The sequence below is a fragment of the Pseudopipra pipra genome, chromosome 4, assembly GCF_036250125.1.
Source record: "Pseudopipra pipra isolate bDixPip1 chromosome 4, bDixPip1.hap1, whole genome shotgun sequence".
Classification (NCBI taxonomy): domain Eukaryota; kingdom Metazoa; phylum Chordata; class Aves; order Passeriformes; family Pipridae; genus Pseudopipra; species Pseudopipra pipra.
The window spans coordinates 30,092,342-30,115,089 of record NC_087552.1 but is presented as its reverse complement, the minus strand read 5'-3'; the positions used below and the strand labels follow the sequence as shown (position 1 = coordinate 30,115,089).

Below are 22,748 nucleotides of genomic sequence, written 5' to 3'. Positions count from 1 at the left end.
TGCCAGTTACATTTGACCTGAGCAATGGCACACACAAATTGGGCTCCCCCAGCAGCAGTTGTTGGCGCATGTAGCTGTCAGAGTCGTCATCTCCTAGCCTGACAGTCTAGCTTAGTTCTTAGAAGGCAACAGAAGAAGAAAATGGTCCCCAGGCTATGAATAAAGTTGCATGGCTCACTGATATCACGAAGATTTGATTAATGATTTTAAGCATACATGAGCTGGTGTAGGACTTATGGGAACCAGTCACTTCAGACTTCTGAAGAGGGAGTTGCACACTTTGTTAGGATTTCCCATACCAGTGAATCAGAAACACAATGCTTGCACTGACTGTGATAGGCAGGTTGTCCCTTCAGCCCTTTATCTAGTAGTTTACACTGCCTTAAAAGTCTTAAAATGTGCACTTATTATAGCAATACACAGAAGGAAGAATCAACTGCACAAAATGCAGTGGAAATCTAGCAAACCCTTTGCACTGGCATTAGTGGCAGTTCCTTTGTGTTTGCAAGCAGTAGAACCTCATTTCATTCCCTCCCTTTCTTTCCTCTTCGGCTTGCATGCACTTGTGAGGAAACAATCCATTTCTCCTACCAAACAACCCATCTCTCTCTCGCTCTGTTTTGAGGGAAACACAGAATTAATTTTTGTTTTGTTTCCAGATCTACCAACCTATCCTTTAAATCCCCATCTGACTAACACTATCCAAACTCCAGGACAGTCACAGGCATTCAGAGTTGCTGTCAAAGTTAAGGGCCTTTCTCCCACAGTTAAACTCCATCAGCCTTGACTATGAAGGCTACTGCTGGGCTGAGTCCTAAGTCTGCTGGCCCAGGTGAGGGATCAATAAGTGGCTCATGTAGTTGCCCTGCTCCCAAGCTAGTGTCTGGTCTGTAAGGCAGGAACTCAGATTCTGAGAGGTATGTCTGTTGTAAAACATATACAAGAACAAGTTTGTAGGTACCTGGTATGACTCTGTGACCAAGCTTCTACAAGAACTTTACAATGCAAGTGTTCTGTCTGGCTGAATGCTTTGCAGTGTGAATAGGCTGGTTCAGAACTGCTCTGGTTGGTGCCAGTGTGTCACCAAGGGGTAAAGCACTTGATAGGGCACTGTAGACATGCCTTCTACTCCTTGCTGTAGAGATGAGAGGGGGGCTTGGAAAAAATACTTAATTTAAACCCATCCGTAAGGCAAGTATTTTTTTCTGTAAAGTGCATTGACTTCTCCTCATGGAAAGAGCTAGGTATTAGTATTATTAAATAAGGCTTAAAGCTTTTGGCTTTTTCTTGTTTCCAGTTGCTTGAGCAGTAATATGTTCATCTGATGGGAAACTCACCTGTGGTTTTCTCTGCCTGAAACTTATATTAAGTTCTCCTAGGTGGATTCATAAAACATTCCTCATAATCCCCATTTATTTCAAGCCATTTCGCAGTTCCAAATAACACAGTACCTCATAAAGAATGTTTCCTTTCATACAAAAATCATTTGCATTTTATTTGTGCCTCAGAGGAAGAACAATCCAAGCTGATTACAATCCACAGACACTGTACACAATGAAAAATTAATTGCATCAATCTTTTTGCTGTAGTGGTCTTAACAACTCATTTTCAACCGGTCATTTCTCCACCTGCTCACCCAAGCCCAAGCAGCTGAAGCAAGTGCATCTCTCACACTGACTGAATACCAATGAAGTGAAGGTCACCTAAGCATCAAGTGAGTGGGAGAACAGTAACCAGCAAAAGATGTCAATTTTGGACCAGCAGCAATCACTGTGGGATAGAAACCAAGTAAGTAACCGGAACACAAATCTTAGTGAATGCACATTGACAAGCACATGCATGCAGAAGAAAAGTCACAAGGAGAAGGAAGGATGTGTCAGACTCAGGACAACAAAGGTAGTTCTGCCTCCATTCATGAGAGCCCTCACTTGGCAAGCACTGACAGCGGTTGTAAATCAAGATTTGCATGCTGACTCCGATGCTAGCTATTTGTTCTGCCAGGTAAAATGCTCTTGCAGGACACGTATTTATCAAGACATGGCTTCTGCTTTCTACAGTCGAAGTTGCTAAAATACAAAGGAAAAGTAACCATTAAACTTCAATACTTTACAAAGCAAGAAAAAAGGCAGAGGGGGTGGGGACACACATGACAGGAATGACACCTGCTGCCTGCCTGCATCAATAACACTGCAAGACAGAAATTTTTATCCCATGCCTGCACTGAAAAGGTTCTTTGGGTGCAATTCAGGTATTTTATATATCCAAAGGTATTTTATGTACAGGGAGAGTTAGAGTATTCCATGTTGAACTGTGAAAGGAGTGTAATTTCTTGATATTGGTGGAAATGGTTTGAGTATTCCAAATTATCTTATGACTTGATCAGAGCCCTCAGATAGGTGTAGGGAATGCCTGAATTTCATCCATCTTTTGGAAAGTTTAGTCATCATCCACATAGCTGGCTGAGGAAATGGTTGTTTTCATATTTCACCACAGTTTCACATTGTTTTAGGATGCATGTAGCAGAGTAGTTAAGAGAAGGTTTTCATTCCGGTGCGCCAAGTAGGACACAATGATTATGTGGATGATTATGATAAGATGTATTGCTAATACAGTATCTAAATATCGCAGATACAGTATCTACATAACAACTCTATCATCTATTACAATGGATTATAGTATCTAAAGGGTTATGGATGTATCTAGGTTTGGCTAGAAACATACAGGTTTATAGTCTTTGGCCTTGCAAAAGTCACAATTACAAAGCAACAAAGCACCTATGAAGCCACTTTAGGATTTTATCTTCTTATTTGACCAGATCTTAACACTTCTACTCGCAGTCTTGGCAGACCATTTTACTCCATTGACCCAGTCTCCATCAGCATTTTATACCCTTTTGCAGGCCAGTGTGCACCAAAGTCAAACACAAATATCATCTCCCCCATCTCTGAAAAGCATTAATTATATGAACATAATTAATACCCACCTGGTGTTCTTATCTTAGGACAGATCACATTGCCCACCAGGGACAGAAAAGAGAGGGGAGGGTGTGCGTGTGGGACACACATGTACCAAAGACTAGAAGATCTTTTGTTGCAGTCATAAAATGTCCCATATTTCCCCACTTAGGTTTTCTTTTCCTGCTTAGATGTATGCACATTCTCTGAAGTAAACAAACCTGTGTTTTTGAAGGAGAAGATTTTATCTATAGGGGGTCCAATGTAACATATAGGAACTTTAAAAAAAATAGAAGACAACATTTTAAAAATATGCTGTAATTCCCTGTGTAGCAGAATTTAAATTGAATTTTTTTAATTGATTGTAATCATTGCTTTTAATTTTCCTCCAGAAAGTGCTTGCTACAGTTCAATAATAGAGGGAGGAAACAGCTGGTCTGTGCATTTGTGAGTGAGCAGCATTTAATAAGGTAATATGTTCATTTTCTAGGTGTCAAGAATTACGAATTTATGCCAGGTCAAATTAGTGCACATGTTTTCACCCAGCATGGTGAAGAGCTCCATAAGCAAGCGCTGCTGTATTTGTGTGAAACATCTACTTCAGGAATAAAAGGAGAGCCTCTGTGCTGTAGAGATGCAGCCTTTTGTAACAGAAGTGCCAGGTCACAGTTAAGCCACACCTTGGTATTCCACCCAAAAACCTAAAACCAACACAAAGCTGCTAGCTGTAAAAAATGCGACTGATGCACAAGCCCCAGGCTCCCATCATTTTCCTACTAGAAAGTGCCCCATAGAGTTTCAGTAATATGAATAGAAACTAATTTTCCTTTCCTTTCCTTCCTGCCAAGACAGCAATATGATATTATGTTTGTAGTGTAGATAAAAAACAGATATCAAACTCTATTAAACTTTGGACTAGACTTTTTTGCTTCTTCCCCAAACCAAATAGTAAATATTGACTGAAGTAGGTTTATCAATATTTATTTTGAGGGGAAAATAAATCTTCCTCTTTGCAAAACCATAAAGCCAATTTTGTTAGGGAGAGAGATGACTCAAATGGTAAATTTCCCAATAATAATCTCAGTGCCTTTCAGCAAACATAAAAGGACATAAAAAGGGAACGATCCACTAGGGAATATTTAAAACTGACTCCCAGAGGTAACCAGGTGTAAAGGGCAAGCAGGTGCCCAACATCTAGATCCTTCTGCTTTTAGATACAGTGCTATTTTTTGAGCTGTCCCCTGAATTTCTCCATTTAGAAGGTGACAATGCACTTGTGCATGTTGAGAGACAGGAACTGCATGGTTTGGGCACCTGCTGCCCAGACAGGACAGAGGAGATGCCTTGGGTGCAGGGTGTGATGCCACTCATCCCTAGCAGATATTTACCTCATATAGCATACACAAGGAGACCATGGGCTTGGGAAGGAAAGGGAGAATGGGGAAAGCAGAACTCAGATGGGCAGTGAAAACAATTTACTTCTCAGCCCAGAGAAATCAGAATGACTATAGGAAACAGTCTCTTAGTGCCTGAATGCTGAAAAGACTGTACGCACACATCGTGGTACTTGCAGGTGTGAGACATTAGAGTCACTTTCTGTTCCTATAAGGTCTCTCTTTCTTACATTGCTGCCACAATGCTACAACATTGCTTCCTACATTTACAGATGTGTTTGTATGTGTGTGTGTGGGTGTGCATGTGTGTGCTGTACAGGTGACATGAGAAGTCTGCAGCTGAAACTCAGTTCAGTCTTAGGTGGTATGATAGTATGCTGGCTGGAGATGTCCTGCTAGGATAATACGCTGACTGGAGACATCCTCCTGACTCCACTGAAAGGAGAGGCTTTGCACTTTAAGAAATCTGGTCTGGTGCCCCCTGCCTTCTTTCTGCAGTGGTTATTAGGAAGACAGCTGGGGTGACCTTTTCTCCCTGTATGCTGTTGAATTACAAGCTTTTGGTTTCCTCATTCCTCTAGAGTTCTAGCCCAGTTTTGCCTCCTAGAGACCACACTGACTTTCCAAAATGGTTCCATTCCTCTAACTTAGTATCCTGAGGTTTGGCCTAAGAAGGATATCCAGACCCACGAACAATGCCTCAGACATTTGTGCTCCATTTCTAAAGATGAAAAAGAAAGCAACATGATCTAACTCTTTTGTCCTTGTGCCATTGTTACTCTACATAAAAAAGATTGAATGGGCAGGATCTGCATAAATTACCACCAGAGCGAGGACACAAAAAATAGGTAGAAGAAAAATCACATAGCAAAATTAGAACGAATATTACAGTAAAAAAGGTACCAACTGAAGGGGAGGAGCTTTTAAAACCAGTGTCATATAATAAAATACAATGCTAACATTCCATATTGTACAGAAGAGTTACCTTAAGGCTGTGTTCTGCCATGTCAGTATTTATCTCCGTGAGTGCAGAGGAGAGACAACTGCCAAGAAGAATAACCACAAGCAAGTTATTCTGTCTTCCTGTGCTAGCAGTGACAAGTGGCAGAAGTAAGATCTATCATCGCTCACCACATTGCTCTCCAGTATTTGAAGCAGTTTTATGCGGGAGCTGGAGGAGATGGAAGATGCTTGGAAAGGTGATTTTAACAGCTAAATGTTGTAAGGATTTTCCCCAAATGGAGGAATTTGTTGAGGTACGCATCTAGAACTCCATGAAGGTCTAGAATGCTTATCCTCTTATGCAGGCACCAAATGTAGTGCTGAAGAGTAAAACTAGTAGTAGGTTTTTAATCTGTGAAAGTGCTGTTTGGGTTCACCACCATGAGATGAATATCATAAAACTAGAGAAAGTTATTTTGATGTCTGGTATTCTTAAAAAACAATTCCAAAACCATTTTCTGTTCCAACTCTGGATACCTCAAGGACCTCAGAGGAATCTCCAGCAAGGGGTATCTTGGAAGCAAAAAAAAAAAAAAAAAATTAAAAAATAATCTTCTTCTGTAATCACACTTTCTTGTATCTTTTCCTTCTCTCTGTTCTCTTCTAGGTAGATTCACAGATTGTATTTTCAAGCTTTCTCATCAAACTTAAACAGTTACATTTCTGTAATGTAAATGTAAAGTGTTATAATATCCTCACACATATAGCTGTGATGTCACCACAGAATCACACAGTGGTTGGGGTTTGAAGGGACCTCTGGAGATCACCTAGTCCAATTCCCTTCATAAAGCAGGTTAACCTGGAGCTGGTTGCACAGGATCATGTGTAGGTGAGTTTTGAATATCTCCAGATAAGGAAACTTCACAACCTCTCTGGGCAGCCTGTTCCAGTGCTCTCACCCTCGAAGCAAATAAATTTTTCCTTATATTCCAAAGGAATTTCCTGTGTTTCAGTTTGTGCCTGTTGCTCCTTGTCCTGTTGCTGGGAACACCGAAAAGAGTCTGGCCCCATCCTGCCCTTAAGATATTTGTACTCACTGATAAGATCCCCCTCTGTCATCTCTCCTCCAAACTGAACAGGGCCAGCTCCCCCAGTCTGTCCTCATAAGAGAGATGTTCCCGTCTCCTAATCATTTTTGTAGCCATCCACTGGACCCTCTCCAGGAGTTCCTTGTCTTTCTTGAACTGAGGAGCCCAGAACTGGACAAAGTACTCCAGGTAAAGCCTCACCAGGGCCTCCCTTGGTCTGCTGGCCACAATCCATTGGTTAGTCCTCCCCAGTTGAAGGACCCTGCATTTGCCCTTGCTGAACTTCAGAATGTTCCTCTCTGCCCATCTCTCCAGCCTGTCCAGGTCTCTTTGAATATCTGCACAGCACTCTGGGGTATCGGCCACACCTCCCTTGCTGAGGGTGCACTCTGTCCTTCCAAGTCATTGATGGATAAGTTGAACAAGTCTGGACTCAGTACTGACCCCAGGGGCACACTGCTAGTGATAGGAGTCCATCTGGACTCTGTGCTGCTGATGACAACCCTCTGAGCTCTGCCTTTCAGTCAGCTCTCAATCCACCTCACTATCCACTCATTTAATTCACAATTCCCAAGCTTACCTCATGGGAGACAGTGTCAAAAGCCTTGCTGAAATCAAAGTAGGCAACATCCGCTGCTCTCCCTTCATCTACTCAGCCAGTCACTCCATCATAGAAGGCTATCAGATTGGTCAAGCATGATTACCCCTTGATGAACACTTGATGAAATCTTCTTTTCCTTCACATGCTTAGAGATGATATCCAGGATCACCCTTCTAGGGATGGAGGTGAGCTTGACTGACCTGTAATTTCCTTCCCGCGCTTTTGAAGACTGGAGTGACACTGCCTTTCCTCCAGTCCTCAGGCACTACTCCTGTTGTCCACGACCTTACAAAGATGATGGAGAGTGTCTTAGCAATAATATCTGACAGCTCCCTCAGCACTTGTGGGTGCATCCCATCAGGACCCATGAATTTATGGGTATCCAGTTTGTCAACATGATCTCAAACCCAATCCTCCTTGATAAAGGGCAAATCTTCCTTTCTCCAGATTTTCTCTCTTGCCCCTAAGGTTTGGGATTCCCGAGGGCTGGCCTTAGCAGTAAAGATTGAAGAAAAGAAGGCATCCTCTGCCTTCTTTTATCCTTTCTTGCCAGGGCATCAGTGAGTCATCTATGAATTTTTGACAGTGTGGCCCAAGTCAATTCCAGGCTTAACCTGTGCCAAAAGACGGCAAGAATCTAATAGAGAATGAAAAGACTTTTTTTTTTTTACAATAGAAGGGTGAGGGTAGTGGTGGGAATGTTGTGAAGAAAAAGTTCTGGGGAATTATTTAATGCCGTGCTTGTAGATCAAGGGCTTTAATAAAATAAAAAGAGCAAAGAGAAGACTATGTACACCCTGATGATGAATGAATACGACTGCTTCAGTACTTCTGGGATGGATTAAGCTGTTGAAAAAGCATTCAACATTGGCTAAAGAACTGTAATATATGTGAAATTCCACAGTTAATGCATCATTAAATAATTTGCTGCAACTGATTTATAGGTGCAATATACTACACTATGTCAAACCATGTGGGATAATAAATGGTATCACAAAAATATACTATTGAAACTTTTGTTCTAATCAGTCTTTTGAGTTCTAGTAGAATATAGTTCTGCAGAACAGAATTGTCCTATTGATCCTGATAGTGTAACACATAAAAGCTTCATGCTACATATATTTTAAGACCTTTTCTTAAGCAACCTAAGCAACCTGGGTTGTGGTCCAGTGAATTGAGTACTGAACTGTGACTTGTGGGACCCACACTCTGGTCCTTGCTCTGTCATTGAAACTCCAAACTGCTGATCTAAGTTTTTCCAGGTTGAGTACTATAATGCTCACTTTGAGATCTGTGCTCCCTCTTTCCGTGGACACAATGTTCAATCCAATCACCTACCTACATGTATTGGACACATAGGGGCAGGGCAAGGGGGGATAACCATCCATCTCTGAATCCAATCTTCACAGGACTTGGGTAACTTACTGCTTCTGGAGGACATCCTCCCTCTCCCCATATTCACTATTTGAAAGAGAAATGCTTGTTTGTTCTCTTCCAAAAGGAATTACCTTCTTTTGAAGTATATATTCAGGGGAAAAAGCAACACATACGTCCTACCCTGTTAGTGCTCATTTTCAGTGCTTAAATTCTTTATAGAAGAAGCAAATGGGCTCAGTTCACCTCAGATCTTGCCCAAAATGTTCTTTCCCTTGTCCTTCTACCCTCCACTTTCCACAATGTGCCTAATTTCAGGGTTGCAGGGTCTTGCTAAGCAAGATTCACAGTCCTTCTTATTGAAGGAATCTTCTCATTTGTAGAAAACAATGTTTTACTGGGCCAGGTAAGAAGAAGAGTAGTTTGACCTTGGCAGACTGGTGGTGGGACATTCAGTTGGAGGAGGTCCTCTCTTCTAGTCCCTATAAGACTGTGTTTGGACTTTGCAATGTCCCTTTTGGGACCGATACAAAGAGCCCTGATGCCGGCTGGTGCATTTAGATGCATGACACTAATGGATGAGCTAATTGTAATTAATAATTTATTAGATTAATTTAACCCCTTTAAAATATAGTACTCTTCTGTTTGCAAACAAGAACTGGTTTTTTCCATCTTTCTAAATTATTAAGCAGGCATTTTCTGCAGCCATATTTCAGCCTACAGGAAATAATTGCTGAGACGTATTTGAATCCGTTGTTCATACTGTGTGATTGGTCATGCTGTAATTAAAATCTGTGTTCTTTTATATTTTGTCAGAGCCCAGAGTGTACCAATGAGCTCTAATTACCCTAAGAGACCTTGCCAGGGTCCTCCATCCTCACTGCCTTCTCTTTGGCCAGGAGCTCCTTTTAATCTCAAGCTCAGAACTGCAGTCTTGGCTTGAGCAAAATGTAGGTGTTTCAGTTTTGTTCCCAGATTGTTGCTTAGGTTTCCTGGGTTGAAAGCAGACCTGACCTGTTACTGTCCCTTATAGTTGCTGGACTGCTGGTAGAACCTGTCACGGCCACCGTTCTGCCTGGGCCACCCAGCTCAGACATGGAAGGGCTGTGTCCAGTCGGTCAGTTCACTGCCCTGCTCATGTTGCCATCCTCAGCTCCCAGCTTGCCTTTCCTTGTGAGGTCACTCAGATCTTGCTTTAAGAAGCTTTGCTTTTACTGGAGTAATCTTGAGGATAGTATTTATTACGAAACATAAAAATTATTCTCTTTCTACCTCAGTTAAAGGTGGCAGTTTGAAAAGTGTTGAGAGTGCTCAGAAATCTCTTTTAGCAGTGATTTTGGTATTTTGGAGAAAAAGGTAGTATGTAATTTGAATGAAACTTTACATTTCTCTTAGTGCCTGACTGCAACAATGTTTGTAAGCAGTGATGAGTGAGAACTCCTAAGTTCAATAAGTAGGAGGTGTCACTAATGTAAATACAATTTAAACACTAGAACAAAGAGCTGCAATGAGGAGAAGGATCCATGTCTCCTGAGTAGATTGTTAATACCAGTAAAACCAGACAGCTTTTGAAGGATCAATTGTTTAAAAATAACCTTTAAGGGGGATCATGTTTTGGGATGGAGATGTAACTCTTTTAACATTTGGGTGGCTTAAAAACTTCTCCCTAGAGGTCAAGAAGTCTCACTATCTAAGGGCGAGATTTCCAAATGCATTAGAGTTGCATAGTACCCACATTCCTATGAGACCTGATGGAAAGGATGCTATTAAAAGATGGTATTCCACTGAGGGAGGGGAGGCAGACCCTAAAATGTTAGGTTTAACCAGACTGACCACGGCAGTGCCCTTTTCAGAATATATGCTGTACTGAAGGTGATGGGAATGCTGACCTGAATTACAATGGGACCAAGAAGTACCAGGTACCCTAGTGGATCTTAGAGCACACAAAACTGTTAGCAGATTTTTATAACATAAAACAACCCTCTGCCAGACCAAATCAGCTTACTCTTGCTGAAATCCATGGCCTCAGTTGCAATAATCAGTTATACTTATGCTACTTTATTACATATTCCAACTGAGAATCTTTCCTGAAGTATGTGCTAACGTCCCTAATTGACAGAAAATGTTTCCAAGATTAAATGCTGACCTAAACATCACCATCATCTCTTTAATATCAGTTTTTACTGTACCATATGCCTGATAAAATACAGCTAGTTCAAGATAACCAAACTACTGTCGAGGTGGAGAATCAGTTAAAGGATTCACTTTTCTTTTAAGCCTTGAAAATGCACTGAGAAAACAGGCTCTAGCAAAGGACCTTGGTGAACTATGGTCCATTGTCAGAAATGTTGCAGCCAGAGTTTCCAGAGAGAAGAAACTCTGTCATGATGGAATGGCTGTTTGCAGAGTTTCAGCCCATAGGTGTTTTGATGCTGGCACAGTTACTGGTGTGACTTCTATATTAAATCAATCTAAACAGGGAGCCACAGCACAGGGCTTCTAAATGAAATGAATGTTCAGTAGCTCATGCCTTTTTGGCACTTGCTTACTGAGCACTGCTTTTTCAATTCTAGCATTTTCAAGAGGTGCAGTTATGATAAAATCAAAATTATATGGCTCTTTGACTTCTGTAACTCACTTACTACTACTATGAATATTCTGTGGGTTGTGTGAGAGTTAGAGGCCTTGATCATTCTTTTTAAGCATAGAAGAACTTATACTGCTGTCTCAAAATATTTGCACTGAGTTGTCCAAGCCTTTCCACATGTAGTGAGTTATCTCACCTGCTCCAAAAAGCTTAAGGAGATTCACTGCGTGTGTACTGTTACCTTCAGGATATCTCCTGTTGGCTCTCAGTGAGCACAGATTTCCAGATGACTGCTGCAGCCCTCAGACTGGCCAGTCCTTGAGATTCTACTTTTCTTTTAACTGCACAATTTAATGCCCTTTCCAGAAAATAAGATAAAAAATTATGTAACTTGAGGTGAATCTCAGTGATGAAGCTATCCAGCACGGAATGAATTAGCTGCCACTATCTGAAAATCACTTGTGTGAGGTAAAAGCATTTTAAGTGATGAATTAAATATCATGCCTCTAGTTGCATGAATGAACAAATAAAAAAGAACAGTATTGCCACATAGCTTGGTAAATCTTCCGGTGTACAGTTGTGTCATCTCAACAAAGGCCTCTTGTTTGCTTTTAGTTTCTAATTCCTATTTCATCCTTGGAAGAGCCTTCCTCCAGTAAACACTCCTTCAGTATTATCCATGCTGGATTTGATTCAGACTAATGAAGCAAAAAGTCAGCTTCTCATATGTGGACTGAATGATCAGAATTGCTCCATTCTCCTGGTTCAGTCTACCTCATCAAAGGTGCTTTTGAAGAAACAATTTTGTGTTCTTTCATGTTTCAGTCACTTTTTCTTCATCCAGGTCAGTTTGCGCAAAAGGCGGAAACTGGGAATTAATTAATGCCACCTGTGTTCCTTTGAAGCTTGTTTCTGCAAATATTGTTAGTCTGGATTCCATTCCTGCAATTTAAATGAACAATTGGCACTTTACTGACCCCATTTTCTTGTAGCTATTTCAGGAATTAGAGTGGTTAGCAAAAACCTTGATGGCAATAACAGCTGATAGCGCACGGCAGAATGATTACTGTGTTCATTCTGTCTCTGTTCTCAAACAGTAACTGGGTTTAAAGGGGAGAGAAACTTTCTCCAATGTATTCAGGTTGTCCCTGCTTGGCTTAATAGATCAAGTGCAGGCCTGAGACTCAGAAAACCTGAGTTCATATGTATGCCACTGGTGATTCTCATGCCTCTGCTTTACCAGGGACTACAGTCACTAGTGATTCCTTTCGTGCAGTAGTGTAAGACCTCCCATAGGGCCAGAAATACTCTATCTGGAAGAAAGCATCTAACTCTAATCTGTATCTGGCCTGTGGCAGAACTCCTGCAATTTTTTCAGATGGTCAACAGACAGATGATATTATAGCCTGAGGCTTGGTTCCCAGAGTAGGAACAGGAGTGTGGCTCATTGAGCCTAGGGACAGTGTAGGTTACCAGCACCCAAGTGCTTGGAAGGAGCCTATCCTGGCTTGGAGCTGCAAGACCAAAATCTGCCTGCATTGGGTGCAATGCCATCCTAGCAGACTGCTGTATGCACACTGAGCTTACTGTGGTTGTGCACATGTTTGGGAATCTGCCCTTCAGGCCTCGCTGGCTCTAAGGTTGCTGGGAATGGGGAATTTCTCTGCTGTACTGTGGTGAAGGAACAGATTGTGGAGTGACTAAAAAAACACAATAAGCCGCACTTTCAGTCCCATAGCCAGACAACCTGTGCCCTTCCAGGACCTTGTAGGAGATGTTAAATCAGTAGCTATCCCAGTGTTGGCCTGCCTCATTGAGCACAGGGCATTTTCTTTGCATGGAACAATACATGCATAGTATGCTTTTAGTAAAAAAGAATAAAATTAAATGTCTCACAGTAATAATGAGACCATGATGAAAGGAAGCTGCTGATGAAACACCTTTGGGTCTGAAACCCTAATGGGGGCTATATTCTTGCATGCTTGTAAATGAGAACTGCACAAATTTTCTGTGGTACACAGCCCCAGACTCTCTTGGCATTATACTTTGTGTGCTGTGAACTGTTTGTGTGCCACGAACTGTTCTCCCAGAATGGGTAACTGCACTACCACAGGATGGGAAGTGCCTTGCTTTCTACAGGCATTGCCTTTGCTGTGCAAAGCTGCAGGATGCATCACTTCCATACTGGCAGCCGGTAAGAGACTGGGAACTGATCCTAGCTCCCAGACTAGCTCTTCCTCTTGTGATTGCTCTCACCAGCTCCTTTCTGCTGTGGAAAACTGAATCAGGCTCTCAGACTTGCTCAGACTCTTGATTTCTGGCCTGAGATTTCTTTGTGCTGAGTTTAATCAATGTAGTGGGAAATAAACTTGTGGACAGCAGGTTCCAAAGCACTCTTCTGACAATGTGCGATTTCCTGCTGCATTTGAACAAACGTAACAAATGCAAAAAGAATGCATGTGTGTATTCACAAGTCTTGCTCTCAATAATTTTCCCTTGAAAGGGGACAACTATTCTTTTATGGAACAATTTCCCACTGAAGGAAGTAAAATTTAACTACTCGCCCACCTCATAAATATTAATTTGCCATTAATAAGTCTTTCCTTTTTTTTTGGTGCTGATAATTTGAAATTTTGCTACGAATGTCTGGCCTGTCAAAGCCTTCATATTAATTATGAGTAAACGTGGCTTCTCATTTTTATAAGGAAATAATAGTTTAATCTCAGGACTGTCACTTTTCATTGGGAATGATGAATGACATCTTGGGAATGACACTGGCAGCAGTGTCAAACAGCTTATCACAGTTGATACTTCAAAGGCTCTCAGGCTTGGCTAATTGGTGAAACAATAAAATAAGGTGACCATCAGCAGCCTAGTAAGCAATTCCATTTATATTTTTCCCATTCATAAGAGTCCAGGCTATTTTATGGAAGAATTACTAATTTGTGGGGGAACATAATTGAGCAGTTTATTTTGATCCCTGCCTTTGGAAGATAACTAAAGTCAGGTTGATTTTTTTGATTAGTGTGCACATAAGTGCAGTTTTTCCAGAAATGCACTCAGAGCTGACATGAGATTTCTAGAAGATTAGCTTTCTCTTATGGACATTAACAGGCAGATCAGCAAAGATCCTCAGCAGACAGTAGGTGCCATTTTAGGAACCATGGCTAAATGCAATGGAGTCTTGAAAATGTGGTCCAAAATAGGGAGGATTTGGTGTTGTTTTTCTCACAGTACTTTCATTGCAAGTCCAGCCAAATATGCCACAGTTAGAGCTGCAGGAACTTGCTTTCTGCCAAACCTGGTGTCAGGCTTTGGAGTGGAGGTGTTCTTGAAAATTTGGCCCTATAATATTGGTTGAAGCTGTCTTTCCAAGCTCTCTGGCTGCAAGTTACACTGTCACTTGCTCCAAACTGATATGAAGCTCTATGAACAATGTTCACATGGCCCCATTGGGCTTCTGCTTGCTAGCTTGTGTGCTCTCTTTCTCTCATTGAGTCTCATTATCTCAATACCATGCTTTGAGCCAATGCCTGTTGGCAAAATATTATGTATGGACATCCACTGTCTAAGCAACAGCCTCCCCAGGCCTCTGAATGCAGGTTGTTTCCCCAGATGCTCATCTCCGACATCAGACATTTTGTTGTCCCTGGAGGTGGAACCTTGTAAGTTTCCCATGCTAGACTAGGATTTGGTTACCAGAGGCCAAACAGATCCATTGTGACCATTTCTTAGTACTTGCTGGGGTTCTCGTGTGAGGAAACCAGTACCTAATTGTCTTAAAAACAAAGAATTTTTGTTTTATGAAACTTAACAGAAAGGGTTTTTAAAAAGCTAGCTGGCATGGTTAGTTTCCTCTAGCATGGTTAGTTTCCTCTAACCTGATACTCCCTCAGAGGCAAAATTAAATAAACTTTCCTTCTTTGTGCAGGACCAAGGTACTGTTGAGAAGAACTAGACAACTTCTGATTCTTGCTAGGACCTGAAAGTCATTCTGAGCCAAATGAAATCCCCATTTTTGTGTGTCTCTGATCATGGATCCACCTCATGTTGAGGTGTGTAAGCTCAAATCACGTGATTCTACTGCATCTAAAAAGCAGCTGAGGGACTGAGAAGTATATAAAGATCCACTTAGAAACCTGTTACTCTTTAATAAGGAGAAGAAAACCACTACTACACATCAGCTGGGTAGGTTGGTAGATCATCCTTAAACATATCCCATAAACATCCTTGAAGTCGGTAGAGCAGAAGCACTGCGCTGGCATTCATTGCGACTATCAATTGGCACTGCCAATGGAGAGTGTCAGGGAATCCCTTAAAACTGCCCTGTCTCAAGAGATGATGTGGAGGTTTGGGGTGCAGAGAAGGAAATGGGGGAGTGATTTATCAGTGCCACAGAGAAAGTGAAACTTTCTGTGAAATAGGAAGAATTAGATTTCAAGTCTTCAGGGATCTTGTGTTTTTCCTCATTAAGCATAACATTGGGGTATATGCAAAGCAGTTTTATCCTGCAGTTATTCTACAGGGTTTCTGCTTCACTACTCTGTCTCCATAGTTAGAAGATACTTATGAAATATGTAGGTGACTGTAGTGTCAGGATGAACAAAGTGTCATAAAATCAGCAGATATGCAATGGTGCAAAACCATAATAGGCAAATATACAAAGTTTTATGAAGATATACTTAAATGTTTAAAGGAAGGTGCATCTTCAAGATTTTACTCTCTTGTCAGCTTCTCATTTAAAAATATCTCCTAGGATGCAAATAACAACATTTTCATCCTGGGATCCTTTCTGGAGTCAATTATTTTTCTCTTCTAAATTTGGAGCCCCTCACCCTTATTTTGTTCCTTGGGCTGATATTTTCAAAGCAAGCAAAAGAGTCAAACACAGACTCTTGGATTTGAAAATAAACCAAGGATGATCTGAGCGTTCAGGTTCATGATGAGGCTTTGGAAATCCCTTTGGGTTTTTTGTGAATGGAAAATCATCTTAGTTATTCAGCACAAACCTGGCATACACTTGGAAAGGAGAAAAGCAGAATGACTTTAAGCTTTCCTGGTTTTTGCCCTATATGAACATGATATGAAAGGCTACTTCTCTGCTCTGCTCACAGAGAAAACAAATGGATGCTCAGAGACAGCAATTTCCAATGCATTAATGGTAAATTGAAAAAAAATGCATCAAAATATGAGGCTCCATGTCAAGAGCATAAATTCCCTTCACTCTCCATTTGGCCTGGAACAGCCTTGGACAGAAAGCATTGCACTGAAGTAAATGACAAGTGGGGGATGTAGGTGATGCTTAGGGAAAGAGGGCAAATGGTACTGGATCCTCACCACTAGCCCATGTGTCTTGCTGCTGGGATACAGTGGAGATGAATGGGAGAAGGCAAGAAGTCATCTGCTTTAGGATGTTGCTTAATAGGCAAATAGCTAAAGCAAAGTGACAATATAAAGGCATAATAGTAAAATATAATCGAATTCCTATCAGCTTTTACTGGACAATAACTCTGGTGTTCTTGCATAAATCTGATATCCAGTGCTTTTTATCTCTTTCTTTCAGTCATATTTTCAGAGGTCACAGTCTCTCCACCAGTGTGTTTTAGAGCAGCAACTGAGCTACTTTGGGACTTGGATGCTGTAGTGTTTCACTGAGTCAAACAATAGAGACTGCTTTAAGGAGAGTCAGGGAGACTTGAGGGTGTGCAAGATCTTTATTTATTGTTTGTTTGGAGATAGACACACAGAAGGAATGAGACCCAGTAGGGTTTATACAAGACAGGAAAAGGAGTCCAGCTCCAGGACCCACAGATGAGTTGGTTTGTCCAGCAATTTGTTGGGATTCTGTAGGATACACCTTAATCCTGAGTTTCAAACCGCAGATAAATATTTCACAAGAAAGCACATTTTTCTTCTGCTTTTTTGCTTGCAGGTGACCAAAACTTCATCAAAATGATCTTGACTTCAGACCATTGTAAATCAGAAGCCATGGCCAGCAGATGAACACTAGAGAGATGGAGAAAAGCAGCGTGATGGATCTTGTCAGTTTCTTCATGCATCAAGATGTAAGTCAAGACAGGTGGACATGGACATTTTAGAGGATCATACTTTCAGCCTGCAGTCTAACCACCTGTTCTTGATTTTACCTGTCTGGCAATTCACTGGTACAAAAGGAAATATTGATTAGGAGATCTGTCATAGTATTGTATTTTCCCATATTAAATACAGTGGGGAAATCAAGAACAGAATTCTAAGTATTGAATTTCAGAAAGGGAAAATTTCTCAGCTATTGCAGCAGACTCATTTTCCGAACCATAGAAAGTACTATGAAAACATATAAATATAATATCAGAGCACTACTGTAATTTGGTTGATTTTCTTCACTACCTTTCCCATGCTCCCACACCACAGTCAGCAGGTGTGGTGTGCTGTGCTGTCTGCCCAGCTGCTCTCCAGCCAGCAAAGTGCTCTGGGGCAGACCCATTTCTTTCAGATTTCTACCAGCAGCAGTATTTGAAGTTATTGGCTTTTTGACAGTCTGATGTTCAAAGTGTAACTTTTTAATTTCATCTTGGAGCAGCCCAGCTAGTCACCATCCTAAGATGATTAAATGTAGGTTTTTGCCTGTTGGACTTTGGCAGAGTGTTCCATGAGTGCACTCATACCAAGAAAGCTCTTGAAACAGTTGTCTGGCTTTTTAAGTATCCTGCCAATGAGGACTGGAAGGGCTGCAGTATTTATCTTGCTGATTTGTGGGCATTTAACTTTTCAGATGAGAGTCTTTTGTTGCAACAACACCACTGAGAAAGCTAAGCACTCACTGCAAGACTTTCTCAGATGAACCTCTCTCCTAAATCTCTCAGAATATGTGTTAAAAATTGCTGCACGTGTGAGTCATGCAATCTCCCAGTATTATACAGATCCCCAAACCAAAGAAGAAAGAGAAACACCTCTTCAGACTCCAAGAAAAGCTCTTCCTTAGTCTGGAAAGGACTGAAGGCTCTGTGTGATCCTTCTATGATACCATACAACAGGTTAATGGGGGAAAACCACACCAGAGCCTTGTTTGGAAAATAAGGTGGATGAAGATTTATAGGCATTTCTGGTTTATTTGTAAATCAAGCAGTGTGTAGTATCTACATCAAAGAAGCTTGAGAGCATGAGGTGTCTAGGCTTGGGTGAGAATTAAGCCCAGAGTTTTGAGGAGTTGCATTCTTGATGTCAGGCCAAATCCTTCAGCACCAGAGCATGGTCAGGTCTTACCAGGTCAGGTTTACCCTCAGAGGTGACTTTGTGCAGCTGGAGATCCAATACCTTGTTTCTTAGCCTTTTTAGAGAAGCAGTGACTCAGCTGCAGCTCTTCCATCTGCTTGTGCCTGTGAAATACAGAGGTATGGGTGAACTTTTTCCTAGAGGCTAAGAGAAAGCAGACTCCTGTGCCAGCCTAATTTTCCTTTCACTCCTTTGGAAACCTCAGATCTGGTATGTAGTCCTGCTTTACAGGATTTTGCAGTGGAGAATCACCTGCCTTACACTTGAAAGGAAAAAAAAAATTGTTAGTCATCCTTATCTGTTATTGATGATATCTTCTTGTAGAAGACAAGATTAGTGCTAGATAAGGCCAAAAATTTTCTGAGTCTGAAAATGAAAAAAGGCAGTCAAGAAAATTATGGTGGGGAGTAAACTTCTGCCTGCAAAGTTTATGTTTTGGAAGGTCAGTAGATAAGAGATGTTGCAGGTAATGTGAAAAGATCACTTATAGCACAGTTCTTTTCTGAGCTAAACAAATGTGGCTCCCAACAGTATTTTCACTACAAGCCTCTTCTATGGCAGCAGTGCATGTAAAGGCTGCTTCTCCTAGATCAGTCCTTGGGACACTCTGTTGTCTTAAGCAAGCCTGATAAACATAAACTAGTCGTCTCTCTTGGGATATCCCAGGCTGGGGAGACATACAAATGACAAAGAGTTTAGAAACTCTCAGCAAGAAAAGCTTCCTGGAGATGACTGAGGTCCACTAAAGTCCTGTTGGGGTGTAAACCTTTTCTATGCTCAGCACAATATGAGAAATAAGAGTAAGAAATGATGCCCAAGCTCAAAGGAACAGCTGGTTCTTGGTTCCCTTCACTGTGATCCTGCTCCACTTCAAGCAGACCTCACTGCTGCTGTCTCTCTATCTTTCCAAAGCTGTTATCGAGCCCATCTAACAACAGGACAGAAGCCCTCAGCTCTCTGGGAAGGATATTTTCCTTCTCTTAAAAAAACCACAGCAGAGCCAGCTTCAAGTGCTGAGTACCTAAACCAAATGATTGCACTAAAAGCCCTCTCATTTCACAGCTTGATGCTGTTGTCCTTAGCTGAGGTGGCCAGATTGTCAGAGGTGCTGGGCATATGCACCAGGGAGTCTTTTTCATTGCCATTATTTTAATTAGGTGCCTTGGAGGCAAATTACTTCACAGGTTGATTAAATTTATGAATAATAATTATTTCATTAAGGTATACTCTACAATTAAGCACCTATCTTATTATATATATTTTTCCTTTTAATCATGTCACTTCATGTAGTATCTACAGATATAGCCACACCACTTTTGCTTAGGAATGATCAGAAGCAAGTGGAAATATAAAGCTAGAGAAAATACTGCAATCCTTCTGTTCCTAGAATTAAACTAATTTGCAATACTAATTTGCAAAACATGTACAGGTGTTGTGCAACCCAGGTTACATTTGGTATGCTACCTTAAGAATGGAAGAATTGCACTTCTTTCTTGGTTTACATCTTTTTCTTCCTCAGGAAGAGGCATGTTAAGAGGACAGCCGCTCAAGGGAGGTGATTGTCCTGCTCTGCTCTGCACTGATGTGGCCTTGCCTTGAATATTGTGTGCAGCTTTGGGTGCCACAATATAAGAAAGATATTAAGCTCTTAGTGACTGTCCAAAGGAGGACAAGGAGGGTGGTGAAGGGCCTTGATGGGAAGCCATATGAGGAGCGGCTGAGGTCACTTGGACTGTTCAGCCTGGAGAAGAGGAGACTGAGGGGAGACCTCATTGCAGTCTACAACTTCCTTGTGAGAGGAAGAGGAGGGGCAGACACTGATCTCTGTGGTGACCAGTGACAGGACTGGAGGAAATGGCCTGAAGTTGTGTCAGGGGAAGTTAAGTTGGATATTAGGAAAAGCTTCTTCACCCAGAGGGTGGTTGGGTGCTGGAACAGGCTCCCCAGAGAAGTGGTCACAGAACCAAGCCTGAAAGAGTTAAAGAGGCATTTGGATGATATTTTCAGGTACATGGTGTGATGATATTTTCAGGTACATGTACCCTGCAGGTACATGTGCAGGGCCAGGAGCTGGACTCGATGATCCTTGTTTGCCCCTTCCAACTCAGCATATTCTGTGATTCTGTGACTTTAAAATGTACACTTTGGTTTGGACTTACATGGATGGAGCACCTCTGTGCTCACAGTAATTCAAGGTAATATCTGATATTTTCACACAAATCTTGGAAGTTTTTTAGAAGATGTAGAAGAGAAGAAAACCAATGCATCTCCTCTTGGTGGGCAAGTGCTCTTGCATCCCTAGGATGGCTCTGCAGCTGCCTCAGGTGATTTTCAGGTAAGGCAGCCACTAGGTTATAACCAGCATCTCTCTAGAAATCAGAGGCTGCTTGGCTTTGGTGATGCCTCCTCTACAGATAAATCAGTGCCTTGTGCTATGGAATATTTGGCTTGGCCTATTGAAAGTCACCTCACTTTTCTGGTGCACTTTACTGGCAAATGGATTCCCTGGGAACCAGGCTGTATTCCTATTGGTTCTGGTCAGTAGCAGCTTCCCATTGGAGGCAGCCTCATATGTCAGCCCCAGAGACAAATCCTGAAGCACTGGAAAATCAAAAAGCACTGAAAAAAATGCAGGTTCACCTCCCTGCTTTCTAACCAATTGTGCATATTGGTGTACATCAGAGAGAGAAGGCATGATGGACACTGCAGGAAAGTGCCACTTCATGACAACCAAGTGGGCATCTTTCCTCAGCAGGTCTGGGAGAGTCGCCTCCTTCACATGATGGCTACTGCCTCTCCTGTCAGAGATGGAGAATATTTATTCCTCTTATAATGTGCAGTACAACTCTGAGCTATTTAAAGACTTTTTGCTGGAAGCAAAGCCCAGGAAGAGCAAAGTACAGAGAGAGGTACACCTTAAGGCACACTATGGCTGGTTAGCAAGTTCTGCAGATGTGAGAAATGCTCTGCTGGCACAAGCAGATCAATTCAACAAGGCCATGGGAAAAACACGAGTTCAGATCTGTCTCTGCTGTTAAAATAAAGAAGAGAAATTAAACATGTTGTAAAAGTTCAAGTTGTTGGTAGGACAACTAAATGAAAAAAACAGGAGCATTACTGATTTGGAGGGTAGTATAAAGAAATCCACATTGTTCGTCTGTTGTCAGCCAAAACACCAGCACAAGGAGTGCATTTTGCCCCACATTAATGGATTCCTTAAATGGTATACTTTATGAATCCTCACCTTCAGTCTAGCATCTGCAGGTATATCAGATACTGTCCTGTTTGTGACTGAGCAGCAGGACTTTGAACATCCCTTACACTTCCCAGAGGGAAGCTGGGGCAAGCACTGCAGCATAAACCACCATCCCTGCTAAAACACCTTCTAGGCTGGGAGAAATGAGTATGTCTAAATTCAGCTGTAACTGGTTTTATTTCTATCCTGTTTCAGCTGGGGTTGCAGGTTTGGACATTAATTTGGATGCTAATAGCCCAAGATTAGTGAATATGAAAGGTCTGCTGAAACAGAGCAAAAATGTCATTCTCTATGTCAAGATGCTCACCATCAATGATGAATTGTTGGATCTGTGTATTAATCTAGGTCTGATAAAAAGGCAGAGGACTTCCTATAAGATTTTTTTCCGAGGATTGCTATTAATATTATTTATCAGCTTAATAGCAGGCTATAGGAGGAGGTCTGGTTTAGGCCTCTCTTAACTTTCAGTTCAGTAATGCGCATAGCAGTGGATGTGGGGAAATTTGGCGTTGTCACTCCTGCGGGAGAAGCAAAGTGTCAATAAGGTACACACAGGTTAGCAATTTCACTTCAAGCTTCCCATAAATAAGCCTCAGCCTCCTGCTGCACATCAGAGTGATGAAGAGGCGAGTGTTGCAGCTCGATTCCCATGATAGCCATTTATTTTTTCTTTTGACTTAAGGAAATGTCAGCCTGCTCTTGACATATGTGAAATATCTGCACTGTGGCCTGAAAGACCTGTTTCAGGACTTGGTAGAGGACATATTTCATGTTCCCATTTAATTTCTCTTTTTCTTTTTTTTTTCCTTATTCTTGGATAAACTGTTTGCTAATGACTTGCTTTAATGTTTCAGGTTGTATTGTATAAAACACTGCTCTTAGTCATACAAAGTAACCGTCAAGTTACAATTGTCTTTCATTAATATTAGCAAGGCTATCCAAGTGAGAACAAAATAACTTAATAAAGATCCCCTTCCCTGCTACTATTCCCCCTTTGCTCAACTCCATCTTTCTTTTGCAGAGTTCATTTCTACAGTAAACCCAAAGAGCAAGTTCCAGCCATGTCTGTACATTGAGAAGCTGCTCTCTTTCTCTGATCTCCTCCATTTATTTTACTGGAGTGACTCAGAATAAAGCAATTTATACAGCAAAACCAACACTCTCAGAATCACAGAATCACAGAATCTGCTGAGTTGGAAGGGACCCACAAGAGACACACCATGTGCCTGACAGTATCATCCAAACACTTCTTGGACTCTGGCAGGCTTGATGCTGTGACT

At 41.5% G+C, this 22,748-nt stretch overlaps 1 protein-coding gene across 2 annotated transcripts in view; it reads right to left on the bottom strand.

Moving 5' to 3' along the window:
- Window positions 1–1,966: 1,966 nt before the first annotated feature.
- EPHA5 (EPH receptor A5) overlaps window positions 1,967–22,748 on the bottom strand; it is a 237,421-nt gene continuing 216,639 nt past the window's right edge. The window contains exon 18 of one of the 2 annotated variants that reach the window (XM_064652173.1): window positions 1,967–2,066. In XM_064652173.1, the coding sequence (XP_064508243.1) occupies window positions 1,982–2,066 (85 nt within the window). In that variant the 3' untranslated portion in view covers window positions 1,967–1,981. Of the gene's footprint in view, window positions 2,067–17,992; window positions 18,317–22,748 lie in introns of those variants that run through there. The other variant, XM_064652172.1, reaches the window with a different exon arrangement.